Source organism: Schistocerca cancellata, chromosome 6 (assembly GCF_023864275.1).
Source record: "Schistocerca cancellata isolate TAMUIC-IGC-003103 chromosome 6, iqSchCanc2.1, whole genome shotgun sequence".
In the NCBI taxonomy this organism is placed as follows: domain Eukaryota; kingdom Metazoa; phylum Arthropoda; class Insecta; order Orthoptera; family Acrididae; genus Schistocerca; species Schistocerca cancellata.
In genome coordinates, this window is record NC_064631.1 from 553,306,162 (window position 1) to 553,321,075 (window position 14,914).

At 38.2% G+C, this 14,914-nt stretch overlaps 1 protein-coding gene across 3 annotated transcripts in view; it reads right to left on the bottom strand.

The window, feature by feature from the left end:
• Positions 1-1,134: 1,134 nt before the first annotated feature.
• LOC126191518 (DNA-directed RNA polymerases I, II, and III subunit RPABC1) overlaps positions 1,135-14,914 on the bottom strand; it is a 59,384-nt gene continuing 45,604 nt past the window's right edge. Inside the window, exons 6-8 of one of the 3 annotated variants that reach the window (XM_049932415.1) lie at positions 10,850-10,928; positions 3,045-3,123; positions 1,135-1,301 (exon numbers count right to left, since the gene is read on the bottom strand). In XM_049932415.1, the coding sequence (XP_049788372.1) occupies positions 1,174-1,301; positions 3,045-3,123; positions 10,850-10,928 (286 nt within the window). In that variant the 3' untranslated portion in view covers positions 1,135-1,173. The remainder of the gene's footprint in view (positions 1,302-3,044; positions 3,124-10,849; positions 10,929-14,914) is intronic. The other 2 variants (XM_049932417.1, XM_049932416.1) reach the window with 2 other exon arrangements.

Here is a 14,914-nt window from a genome sequence, read left to right on the forward strand (position 1 = left end):
GCCCCAAAGAAAAAAGTCTGGTGCCGTCAGATCTGGTGAACGGGCAGGCCAGGGGAAATCGCCATTCCTGCTGATTAGACGTCGTGGAAATGCAAGTCTGAGCAATTCCATTGAGACATTAGCAGTATGGCTTGTTGCACCATCTTGCTGGAAGAGTGTTTCAGCATCTGGATCATGTCGATCAATTCCAGGCAGACCAAAAATGGTCAACATGTCAGCATAATGTCCAGAGTTTACCGTCACTGTGTTGCCATCTTCATCTTCAAAAAAATAGGGCCCCACGATTCCACGAGATGACATTGCGCACCAGACTGTTACTTTTTCAGAATGGAGAGGTTTTTCATGAAGTTCGTGCGGGTTATCTGAGGACCAATATCTGAAGTTTTGCTTATTTACGTACCCACTAAGATGAAAGTGGGCTTCATCACTCATCTATAAGTTATGCACTCTTTCTTCATTTTGTTCAATAACGTTAAGCATTGACTGGCAAAAGCGTATACGGTTATTGTAGTCATTACGTTTAAGGGCTTGCACTACCTGAATTTTGTATGGATGATAGTGAAGGTCACTCTTCAAAATCCGTCTTACTGATAGATTGCTGAGACCAAGTTCTGCGCTGTGCCGTCTCGCGGATTTTCGCGGACTTCGTCCCAACGCTTCGCGCACACGATTAATGTTCTCGGGTGTCCGGATCGTTTTCGTGCTGCCGCCTCTTTTCTTTGTTGTGCTAGCAGTAGCTTCAAAGGTTTTAACCCAAAGGAGAATGGCTTTCCTTGATGGCACGGGAGCCCGTGGCAGCAGGTTGAATTCACGACGAAAGGCGCGTTGAGCACCAACCACACTATCCGCGTTTTTGTAATATGCCTTTACGGCATATGCACGTTGCGCACTCGACCAACGCTCCATGGCTGCTGAAACTTCCACCACTCTAGACGCCCAAGGTCACTTCCCCCACTCTCGCAACCCCCCTCCGCGCCCGACAACCACTATCGAAATCGTGCCATTTCACTGCCTCACCCTGTACATAATTAGATTTTAAACCTGTTGAGAAATAAGAAATTCATGTCTTGCTTAATGCAAAAAAAGCACGAGTTTACAGAGAGTTGTCCATAATTAAAACACTTATAGAAATGCTACATAAAATAGGCATCATTTATTTACAAAAACCTTATGTTACATTTTCAACTTAAGACAGAATGAATAACAAGAAATTAGCATTCTATCACCAGTTGCAGTTAACATACCAGCCGGTATGAAATATACCGACCAGCTGTTTCGGAAGGCCTGATAATTTTCACCACCTGAAATAAAATAGAAAAATCAATTTTCACATTGGTTTATCTTTAAGCAAAAGAAAAATCTCCAACTACCGATGTTGGTGCTTCAGAAGCACACACTAAGATCAAAAAAATAAATACAAAAGCAAAGTGATATTTTAATCAAATGTTTATGTTCATTTTTGCGTTATGTTTTGAATAGGAAACTCGCTTATTTAGAGCAGTGTATGACGGGAAAATGCGGTCCCAGCACGATAGATCCCACTTCCCTACACATCAACACTAATCCATATTATTTTAAAATTCTGCACCAAATACTACATTTCAAAAAGTGCACAATCCAGTGTAGCACTATTTGCTATTGATTTTGTCAAAAACAACTGACCAAGGCACAAAATACATCAAAGCAAAGACTATGGAAAGCAATTATGAAGGTAAAGACACAGTAATTTTATTCAGAAGTACTTCATCCACACTCCAGAACAGCATATTACATATCCTGGCAGTCATTTACAGTGCACCCTTACTAAGATGCTTCAGTTCTACAAACAATATGAACAAAATTCACACCAATACAAAAACTGGCTGCCAAAAGTCCACTAAACATGAACATGTACTATTTCTACAGCCTGTGATTTATTATATGAACACATTGGTGACAGCTTACCATGTAACACCAAAGTTTCTCAAAGTTTCGATGAACAGAAAAATCCACAGTGCTTTACACCATCATATTTCATTACTACTCTCTAAACAGGTTTCATAAAATATTACTTGTATATGCTTCCCACTTTCTTTCTTTTCTTCTCTGGCTTTTACTGTAAATTATAATTAGAATTTAAAGTGCAGTATGCTGATATTATACTGCCATTCCAAAGCTGTGGGTCCTATTACACATCCCATAAGCAACAACTTGCTTATTCACTAATTGGCCTTATGCTGTGGTATCCACATTATGTTGCTTAAGACGTTCCTAACCTATTTTTGACTCTCACTCCAATATAAAGTTACCCATTGAGGAATATGGGTTCCCACCACCAGTGTTGAACTATGCAATTCTAAAAAAGTACCTAGAAGAGTGTATCAGCCCTGCTACCTTTGTCAACTGGTGAGCAAACGTTCTCGTGTTACATTCTCTATCTATTTACAAATCTCTACCACACTAAGATGTTTGATATATTTATTTTTCATTGCTTTTTTTTAATTCACACAAGAACACACACAATATTGTAATTAAAGGATACCAATGCAATATGGAAAAGCAAACCCAATTGTCACCTGGCACACAGGAGACAAAACACTCCAAAATGATGCCATGTAAGAACAAGCACAAAAGGGAAAAATCATGAAAACACATGCAAAAAGAGAGAAATCTGGAGCAAATTTGCTATACCATAAAAAGGCAACAGACAACATTTTGAAGTACATAAAGACAAATATCAAATAAATGACAGCTGATGCCTTACACGTTATAATCCACGGCGTAGTCATGAAGCCTGAAATTCAACACACTTATGTGCACACACAAGCCATACTGTCATATTTGTTGACTGCATGTGATCACATGCTCACAAGGTCATGCGCACTCTACCGCACTGCCTTCTGGAGTATGTTACTTTGCAATCTCTGTGTACAATTCTCAAGCATGTAGGTGTCTATTCCATGTGATTAGTATTTCACACCAAAATCACAGTCTATTATTGAGCTATTCATTAGTTTGCTCAGTCAGGCTGAAACAACACTCCACACTTCATCAGAGCTGTTTACCTGTCCCCGACGAAGACCAAAGTATCGACAAATAGGATCGCCTGTCTGAATCCGAGGAAGTTGGTTCTCCTTCAATTTGCTTAAAAATTAAGAAAAACAGAACTCTAAAAATGAAGGCGAATATTACAATTTTGCCATCATAATGGAAATGTTGTTCCCTACACAAAAATCAGGCTCTGAACTGTCAGCTTTTCATGAAATTACAAAAAATGGTAGTATATATGCAGAATAGAAGAATGAACTGCCTTACCTAATGAATAAGATCCTAAGATTATGGTTACTTTAATTATAAGGTGCACAGAGAAGTTGTGCTAACAGTTAAAATATACTACCCATTACGCCCAAAATAAAGATGTATGAAGTATGGCAGTGAGGACAGTAAAGATTCTTTGTTTAACAGTGACATTCAGAAAACTGCTATATTTAATAACAACTTATGTACATGTAATGAAAGTCAAGTGTGTTGTCTAGAATCATGTCCACATTTAAGTTAAGAGAAATCTTACTGGAACTGCTCAAAACTCCCAATTACCTGTGATTCCAATCTGAAGAATGGTGTTGACACTGAAACTGGCTTGAAAGTAACAATTTGTTTCTATGCAATAAAGTGCCACACTGATACAAGTTCCTATTAAATTTGACACTGAGCTTATATTTAAAATCTTTCACACAATTCACTCCCATTTACAAGAAAAGCAACAAAACAAATGGGCAGAATTATAGATCAGCATAACTAAAAATTTTTCTGCAATAGAATCCTTGAACATGTTTTATTCTCTAACATAATGGCATTCCTCAGTTAAAAGAAAATATTTTCCACCAAAAACCATCACACATCACATGTGAAATGCATGAAGTTTGAAACTTTCTGGCACATTAAAACTGTGTGCCGCACCAAGACTCTAACTCAGTCCGGCACACAGTTTTAATCTGCCAGGAAGTTTCGTATCAGTGCACACACTGCTGCAGAGTGAAAATTCATTCTGCACAAAGATTGCTTCACACTAAATTTTGCAAAACATGGCTGAAGAGTAAATTATTGTGATGGCCAAAACTAGGTAGTTGTTTTGTTTATATATGTCTAAATATACTTTGCAAACCACTTTGAAGTGCATGGCAGAGGGTACCCCACAGTGTACCATTTCTTAAGGCTTCTTTCCATTCCATTTGTGTACAGATTCGAGGAAGAATGACTGCTTCCACACCCCTGCACGGACTGCATTTGGTCAAATCTCGTTCTTGCAGTCCCTGCAGGAGCAATACATTAATGCCGGGTCTTGAACCTAGGAGGTAGGTTTTCAAGGACAGTTGGTGTCTCCTATTTTTAAACATCTGCCAGTTCAGGTATTTCAGCATCTCTAATGTTCTCCCAGGGGGCACACAAACCTCTGACCAGTATGCACTGCCATTCTTTCCACATGTTTGTGGGTCTTGCACACCTGAGTAATATTTTAGGATGGGTTATGTGGGTGTATGCCGTTAATATGGGGATATTTTCTGTCAGACTTTTTGTTGTTGTTAATGTCACCTAGTGACTCTCAGGCAGAATCTCATACAGCTTCTGAGGGTCATTGTTCGTCACATCTTGAGCTCAACATTGCCTTCCCTTTGTGAAAGGTTAATAAACAATTCATTTCACTGAAACATACTATGATGACAGTAGTAAAACATACTGATGCTGTGTAGCACTTTAGTAGTCTGGATGGTGGTGCTACATAGAGGGTGATTTATCAACTTTCTACTCTTGTGGCGATATTCCTCATGATACATACTGTGTAAATCAATCACGGTTATATGACACTGAAGTAATGAACTACCTGCTAAGACGTATAACACTGCAATACTCTAACTGTTTAACAGACTTTAAACTCTTGTATATGCATGTGGTCAGGTAGGGCTTCATTTGCTTAAAACAGTCATTGTATGAAAAAGCACACACGCCAAGCAGCGATGTTAAGGACACACAAGAAGCACCTGTCAAGAGTTGGCTTGGAATAAGGGTTTTACAAACTACAGGCTGAAGACCTATGTGATACTGCCAGTCTGTACCGAACAGAAGAGGAATAATGAATGTTCCCTGTCAAATGTGATGTTAAATGAGTGACATCTGAAGAACAGGTGGGTGAATTCTGCATTGCTACAGCCACAAATACACTATTGACATGTCATTGCTGCAGCACTGCTCCATGTAGTTGGAAGTTACAGAAGTACCGTCAAGTATCATTCTCGTGCTACTGCAAATATCAATGATACAGGTATTAGTATCGGTGGCATTGAGAAACAGGCAAAATCAAACAAGGCTCTACGACCAGAGGAAGCCTGTCAGATTTTATACAGAACTAACAAACTTGGCAATGCTTCACAATTGCTAAATATGTATGGGAACTATCCCTATCCATCTCCTCTTCATCCCTCACTCTGACCTTGAGCCTTGTTTATTGTTATTGCAAATGAAACTGAAGTCAATTAAATTGTGTGTGTAAACTGGTTGGGATCACTGGCATGCAAGGTATGAGAGAGACCTCTCCAGCTGCCCGATATGTGAGGATAATATTTCAACAACAGTATTTCACATAGTTTTAATCTGCCAACACAAAGAGTTACAAAGTTCAGATGAGCCTGATTTTGTAGTAGTATTATAATCATAAGCCAATAGGCTACAAATACAACTTTCCTGTTTTGTGTTAAAAAAAAGACAGCAACGAAGAAAACAAAACCATACATTTTCACAGAACAGTGCATAATTTTCTCTCTCACAATCAGGTTTTACAGAAAACCTGCTCATTGTCGCTTAAAGAAACACACAGCCTATGTCTTAAGTGTTTATTACGTGTCATGCAAAAATTTGAAGTAAATTGTTCAAGAACTTTCAGACTTTTGGAAATATCTTGTCTTTATATAGTAGTATAGGTTTGCAGCTTGGTTAGTTTCCATTTTAACCATAGCACATCACACATCCCTTGAACAAAAAGCTGTGCCCAGTAGTTGAAGAAAGCACAGGTCACACACATCTACAAGAAAAGCAAAAGTGGTCTACAAAACTGCTTTGACATTCATCTGTTGCAAACCCTACAACAAATTCTGAGTTCAAACATAACGACGTATCACTAATAGAGTGCTCACCATGCCAACCGGCATGGCTTCTGAAAATACCGGGTGATCAAAAAGTCAGTATAAATTTGAAAACTTAATAAACCACAGAATAATGTAGATAGAGAGGTAAAAACTGACACACATGCTTGGAATGACATGGGGTTTTATTAGAACAAAAAACACCCCATATTGCTAGACGCGTAAAAGATCTCTTGCGCGGATCGTTTGGTGATGATCGTGTGCTCAGCTGCCACATTCGTCATGCTTGGCTCCCAGGTCCCCAAACCTCAGTCAATGTGATTATTGGCTTTGGGGTTACCCGAAGTCAAAAGTGTATCGTGATCGACCGACATCTATAGGGATTCTGAAAGACAACATCCGATGCCAATGCCTCACCGTAACTCCAGACATGCTTTACAGTGCTGTTTACAACATTATTCCTTGACTACAGCTATTGTTGAGGAATGATGGTGGCCATATTGAGCATTTCCTGTAAAGATCATCATCTTTGCTTTGTCTTACTTTGTTATGCTAATTATTGCTATTCTGATCAGATGAAGCGCTATCTGTCAGACATTTTTTGAACTTTTGTATTTTTTGTTTTTTGTTCTAATAAAACCCCATGTCATTCCAAGCATGCGTGTCAATTTGTACCTCTCTATCTACATTATTCTGTGATTTATTCAGTTTTCAAATTTATACTGATTTTCTGATCACCCAGAACTTATCATTCGAAACCAAACTATCCATTTTTTCATATAACATCCTGAATGTGACGGATCAAGAAAACTGGGTGGATGCAGTATTTGTTGACTTCCAAAAACTTTTGAGTGGGTATCACCCCTTTGATTATTAACAAAAGTATGATTATATGAGATATAAAATAATTTGTGATGGGACTGAGGATTTCTTTGTATGTATGATGCAGCAGATTACCTTGGCTAGTGTGTCATCGACAGGAGTAGAAATAACTTCATGTATGCCCTCGAAAGTGTGTTGCAAATCTTGTTGTTCACACTCTGCACGAATATCCTGTCGTATCTATATAAGATTTCAAAGGGGTGCAAAGACTGTCAACTTGTTTTAAATGTTCAGAAATGTAAAACTCTGCACTTCATCAAATGCAGGAAAGAGTTCTATCCTATGGATCACAACTGGAATGTTAACTTCTACACATAACAGTATGTGAGGACATGAAACAGAATGAGCACAAAGGCTCAGTTGCAGGTAAAGCAGATTGCAGACTTTGGTTCATTGATAGGATACAGGGAAAATACAGCCAGTCTACAAAAGAGACTGCTTACAAATCACTTATGCGCCCCATCTTAAAATATTGCTCAAATAGGACTAACACGGGAAACTGAGTATCTACAAAGAAGGGCTGTACAAATAGTCACAAGTTAGCTTGACTCGTGTGAAATGTTGAAGAACCTGAATTGACAGACTCTTTGATTGTAGACACCAATTATCTAGTGAAAGCCTACTTACAAAGCTGAGCAAAAATGTTAAGTGAAGAATCTACACAGATTCTACAGTCCCCGATATATTGGTTGTGCACAGAGCAGGAAGAAAAGATTAGACAAATTACAGCATGCACAGAGGCATTTATGCAGTTGTTCCTTCAATGCACAATACACAACTGGAGCAGGAAGAAACCCTAATGTTTGGTACCATGCTAAGTATCCTCTGCCATGCATTCACGGTAACTTGCAGATTATGTACGTAGATGTAGTAAATAAGCCTAGATCATTCTGAAATTAAGCAACTGCATCACCGATTAGAATTAAAAAGTTGTATTTGTTCAACTACTTTATTTCAAACAATAGGAGGTCTTACTGTATCTATGTATCAGTCTTATCCTATACCTATGGTGACATGCACCAGATAAGGAATTCCAATGTGTCTATAACCTGCAGAACATCAATTGTTTCTGATTCATTGTTTAACACAGAATCTAAATTACTAATTTCCACCATGGTTTCGTTGATCAGCACAATAACGCTACACTGATCAACCAAAAGCAAGCTTGCACTTATAATAGCTTAGCAAAATTAATGAAAAATTTTATTAATGTGACTATAATTACCAGGGACTGGAAAATGTAGTATCTATTTTTGGCCAAATTCACATCCACACTGACTGTTTAAAAAAGCACTGGTTGGGAACATTATGATTAAAATGTTTGGTTTTGCAAGAACTTCAATAGTCTTTTCCCAAAGTGGCCTTAGTTTTCTTTGTTTGGCTGTATTTAAGCTTTCGACAAAAGATTGTTCTGTTGGAAAGAGTAGCATTTTCCCCACCAGTGAACTGAATGTGTGTCTGAATTAAAGTGTTTCTGGACATTATTTGCCTTGTCCCACCCAATTTGATAATTACAAAATCCACATACCTGTTTATTGGTTAGCAGTTTCATATAACAGCTGTGCTGTAGGGTCCAGAAATGAAAGTCTGCAACTTATTTCGATGTTTTAGAGATGTTCTCACTTTTACTAATGACAGATCTGGACTATATTATCAGATACGCTTTTCTGAGTACAACTTGTATTTCAATAGCAGTCTGACATATTTTTGACATATAAAAAAGTTTTTGTACTTGAAAATGCCCTAAGGCCTTAATCACCTTTGTACAGGTACAGAATAAGAGTTACTACAGTCAGATGGCGGCAGCATCACTCAAAAAATTTTATTTCCCAGTCACTATAGCACAGAGTGCGGACACTATATAGTGAGTGTCATGTATGTAAACAAATTAGAATTTTGAGTGCCAGAGAGGGGAAGAGTGGTGCAGGGAAACAAGTCCCACCTCCCTCTCACAGGGCAGCAGCCCAAATTCATGTTCTGCGAAAGATCTCTTCTGGTGTTTTAAGGGTCACACTCAAAATCCATGATGGACCAGGTTTTGTCACACAACTAATTTTAAAATAAGAAAACAATGAGCAAAACACAACACAAAGCATTTGAGAACAGCTACTGTACAATTGCTTGTTGAAGATGGCAGAAGATGCCTCAAAATGCGAAATTACCTAATAGGGAATTGTGTCCAGGTAAAATATTTTATCAGAGATAGTTTGAAACAACATTATTTTCTGCATACAAATATCGAAAATGTAACCAACTTCAGTTAATGGTATTTTACATCACCTGGCAAAGCCAATTTGGAGAGATAATCTGTATAATAAGAAACCAATTGCAAAATAAAAAGTGCACTAACGTAATGTGTCAATGTGCTTGATGCTGTGTTGCTGTTTTAATTATTGGTGGTTGAATGGTTTGTTGCACACCACGTAATACAATGCAGTACCGTACTCTGGCGTGGGACCTAGCATTTTATGACAAAGAAACACGCACGCTTGTTTTTTAGCGTAAGTTCAAAAGTTGGTATAATGCGGACACACTAATAAGGCAAATTAGGTGGCATATTTTTTGACCTGTGATTGCTTCAAATACCATCTTGGGCCATGGGAACACTGTCGTCCTTTGTTCACTAAGATCAGAGTACTGACAGTGATAAAGATTTATATATAGTTATAACTGTTATATGCTAAAAAAAAGTAATGGTTTAACAAAAGAGAAAATATACACTGCCATGACACCAGAAAAAAAAGGAGTATTGACACTCCTAGGTATAGGCGCACAAAAATTTGCAACTCTTTTCTACACTACATACACCTCTCAACAATTTTAAATGTAAGTTATATATCAGGTCTACAGTTTACGAGAATTCTCCGATACTTGCAGTGTTCAAACTGAGATTTAATATTATGACTGCAATTCTGTATAACTAGTCAATGTAGGATAAATAATTTGTACATGTAATGTGAAAATTAATCAATACAGTGACTGCTACAGAATCATGCCATCAATGTAAAGCCACTACACGATGTCAATGGAAAATAAAGAATCTGCATTGTGAAGAGCCATTTAGCATTATAAAAGGGGATAATTTAGTTAATTACATAACTTTTTTCTAGCAGGCACTAAACAGTACTTGTGAAGGAAGCCAATGGACGCCTAAGGCTACAGAAGATTCAACAGCAAAATGGAAGGTTTATCACAATATTTCCTGTCGTTTTAAGCTCAAATCACACACAATAATCATCTCAATTTCCAAATGCATGCAGAACTTCCTGTTATTCTAATCTATCTGCTCCAAAGCAGAGCAAATTATTAATTGGAAAGTACAGGAACACTGAACGAAATTGTCAAATCCATCTAAAGGTTGCCTTGGATGTCTAATCTTTGTCCAAGTAACCGGAACATAATTTTTTGATCAAGATTAATCTCCAACACAAATGGAGGGGGAGTCTCTACTAGCCATGAACATAAAATACTCTCTCTGTCTGGTTTAAGGGCACTTGTCTACTAGAACTGCAGTTCAATTTGTAACATTCACAATACCAAAATGTTGACCTCACATAATGTGGCTTAGCTGTTTTACACACAATTCAGATTAAAAGTCCAATCATGAAAAGCAAACTACATCATCATTTAACAGAAAAATGTGGCACGGCAAGCAGCCAACATTAAGAGATCTTTCAAGTAGTATAAATTCTGTAACAAAATACAACTGAAATTAAATGAACCAGTGCTAGTAACTGTGACAGTACGCCATATTCTCCACCCGTACAGATTACAAGAAAAACATGTTTCAAACAATTAACAACAAATACTCGATTTTAGAAATGTATCAATATTACATGATTATACCATACCTGCCCTCTTTTCAATCCAAAGTAGCGAGCAACAGGGTCACCAGCCTGGATGCGCATCAGTTGGTTTTCTTTCAGTTTACTAAACATTCGCTAAGGTTATAAAAAGCACACTTCAAACCAGGCAATGTCAGTAGCAAACAAGAAAGACAAGGGAGGGAGGGAGGGAGGGAGGGAGAGAGGGAGGGAGAGAGAGAATGTACATAGCATAGGGTCACTTCACCCAACACAAAAAAATGTATATTAGACTGAACACACAAGTATACACACCGTTATTCTTTTGTTATTAGAAGTTGCTGCTGCTGGCAACACACATTTTACATGAGACTCAGTTGAACAAATTATACAATAAATCTGCAGTTCCCATCTGACACTATCTATTAAGAGAGAATGCTAATCTAAACATAGTTTGAGACATAACCCTGAGGATTACAAACACGTACCACAACAAGTGAACACAGTACTAATGCATTATCTAAATATGATTAATGTTAATGTTCCCCTCTTTGCCTGACATCTGCTGTCTCACAAATATGTCCTCAAATAAAACACTGAATTCCTGACAACATTTCCGAACCACGTGTGATATAACATGTATGCTGGCAACTGGGTAAAATTACTGGAATCATGGAGTTGCAAGTATTGTCTCTGTTGAGGAGAGCTGATGTGGGCTGGTCCAGCAACAAGACCAGGTCCAAGTGGCTGCCAGCTGCAGTGAGCGAATTAGGGAGCCAGAAGCCGTGTTTCACATGAGTCTCATGGAGAGAGTTGAAGACAGCTGGCTCACAAACCAGCACATGCAGGAATGTGAAGGCACTAACAATGGCTGTCCAGCAATATGACAGATGTTTTATAGTATGAAATAGTTTGAAATTTAGTAGTATTATATAAATTCGTCTTATCACAAAAACGACCACATCAGAGTAATCACGGCACTGTGGTCCAGGTACAGAGACCTTAACATAATGCGTACTATAGAAAATAGAGAAGCTGCCTTTGAGGTTAAGCACTAAATGTTGCATAGCATGCTCGGAAACTGGTTGGGTAGGTGGAGGACAGGGACTAGTAAAGGTTGTATCAGAGGGGATTATAGGAGTAAAAGATATGTTGAAAGGAGAGTTCCCACCTGTGCAACTCAGAGAAGTTGAGCGTGGACAGCATGGACTGCGAAGCAACCTTTGAAGTTCAGCACAAAATGTTCCATGAGATGCTTGGAAACTGGAAGATCCACATATACCTTGCCCAGAGTTCAGCAATGGCCATTCATGCAGACAAACTACTTGTTAATGGTGATCTCTACTTAGAATACTGCACAATGGTTGCACCTTCAGTGGACGGAACCGAAGACGACACACCATGAGAAAATGGTGACAGTAACAATGAGTCCTCCACTACTAGTGATGACGAATAGAATCATTATGTTAGAATAATTTATTTTTGTAATAAAACACAAATGTAAGCCTTGCCTCCCCCCCCCTTCCCTCTTAAAATCAGGATGCGCAAATTATTTAATGACGTGGATTATTTGCTTATGTACGGTACTTTTGAAGATTGATTACTGGCAGTGGCAGCTACATTTTACAAACTAGTTCATGACAAGATACAACATATTGACATTCGTTATATAAATAAAAATTATGAGATAGATTTGTTCTCCAGAAGACACCACTGGCATATTGCCAGATTCTAGAAAGCTGAGAACAAACCCAAAGTATATTCCGCACAGAGAAAGGAAGAAACGGTATGAAACAAATATGACCAAGGCGATTTGTGGAGTCAGAAATAAAACCATATGTACACTGAAGGCTGTTAAGATATTTACCATGCCACAGTTGATATCACAAGCATTTAGTAAGGCTGAAGTTGACATTTCAAAGTGAATTTCACGGAAAACTAGAAGAAATTTTTTTATTATATGCACAATTGGAAAAGGAACTACTGTCTTATCTACTTCACACAGAAAAGAAATTTTATGGCTTCACCTACATCAAATGGACTACCATTTAGCCACAAGGAATGGTCTATAAAATCTGTTTAAGAAGTGATGGGCAGGCAGAGCTTAGGTGGATCTATTTTTGCAACATCTTAAGAAATGGACAAGAATCAACTGGTTTTATGATACAATGTGTGGACAACTGTAGTACCATGACATCATTCTTGAGCGTAATCAGTCACCACTGACAAAAATATTTATATATATTTGGTGTTTCCTGAACATGTATAATTAAACTCTCATGAGTGTCCAATACTACGCCTGCACTGATCGCTAGTAATTTGTTTTTATTTTATGCAAGGTTTGACACTACACTAAAACCACACAAACTCCTTAGCCTTGCGAGTGAGGCACTGATGCCATTTAATAACTTTTACTTACTTGTGACAGACAATGTATTGTTGTCTCTACCATTTCAAAAATCCTTTTGTACTTTTCCTTACTTTTCGCTCGTACTAATATACGATCTGAAATGTAGCTACTCGCTACTCCGCTATTTCAATACAAGAGTTGCAATCAATTGCTCGTGCTTGACAAATAACATCATTTCATAATGATCGTTACAAAAAGGTAAATGGTTTATTAAGAAACTAAGATTTCATGCTACCACATGTTAAAAAATCAAATTTTTTAACTGCCACTTTCTTAAAAATTGATTGATCAACATTATGGAACCAAAACCTCATCCAAAATGAATACTAACATTTCATTTTTCATAAGGAAAATAAAGCTTTTGATGAAAAAATTAATTCATACAACAATGTGGTATCATTTTATATACCTTAAAATGTTTTTACAGTGTGAAAATTGGCGAAGTGGATTTTCCCCCTATCCCAGAGAGGACGGTTGAGCCATTTGAGCATGGGATGCTCTAATGAGTGTGAGGAAGTCAACTGCAGTTGCTCTCTGTGAGCAAAGCTACTATACTGATATCTGCCGGACTTTCAATAGAGCTACATGTACTGGACAATTCAAGTGAGCATAAAAGATAGATGCAGATCTCTGCAGTACCATATACAATGACTGAACAAGGCCATTTGGGAGAGAACTTAACATGATGTAGCTGGCTGGGTTAATATTTATGGACTTCTGAAAGTGTATGGCATTTCCAAAACAGAGTTTCCTTTTTACTTAACAATGTCAACTGTGGGCCCAGTCCTTGCGGTTGCATGATCACATTTCTTCCAAATTGCATGCTCTCACACAACAAAGTGGCCAATGGCCTTCACTTAACGACCGAGAGCAGTGGTGTTTGCATAGAATTGTCAGTGCTAACAGACAAGCAACACTTCATGAAGTAACCGCAGAAATCTATTTGGGATGTACGACAAACTTATCCATTAATATAACAACAAAAATAATCAATTATTGACAATATAAAGTAAATAAACAGCCAAAAAAACTATTCATCAAGTGACAGCAGGGGAACATACACACAAAAGGATTTAACTTACAGAAGCTTTTGGAGCCTGTGGTTTCTTCTTCTGGCGGAAGAGTTGACAGGTAAGGAAGAGGGTGAAGGAAAAGGACTGGAGAGGTAAGTCTCCCCTGACCCGGGATTCTGGGTGACTTCTAAACTGTACCCCTTTCCCTAAATCTCTACAGTCCTTTTCCCTAAACCTCTTCTGCCAGAAGGAGCCACTGGCTCCGAAAGCTTCTGAAAGTTAAATCCTTTTGTGTGTGTTCCCCTGCTGGCACTTGGTGAGTAGATTTTTTTATCTACCCATTTACAACAAACTTATCCATTAGGAGGGTGTGGTGAAATTTTGTCATAATTGGGTTCAAATGGCTCTGAGCACTATGGGATTTAACATCCATGGTCATCAGTTGTCATAATGGGATATTGCCACAGACGACCGATGCAAGTGTCTTTGCTAACAGCATGATACCAACTCTGGTGTCTCTCCTGGGCTCATGAGCATATCAGTTGGACCCTTGATGACTGGAAAACTGTGGCCTGGTCAGATGAGTCTTGATTCTAATTGATTAAGACCTGAGGGTGGTGTTCAAGTCTGGTGCAGACCCACAAAGCCACGGATGCAAGGTGTCAACAAGGCACTGTGCAACCAGGTGTT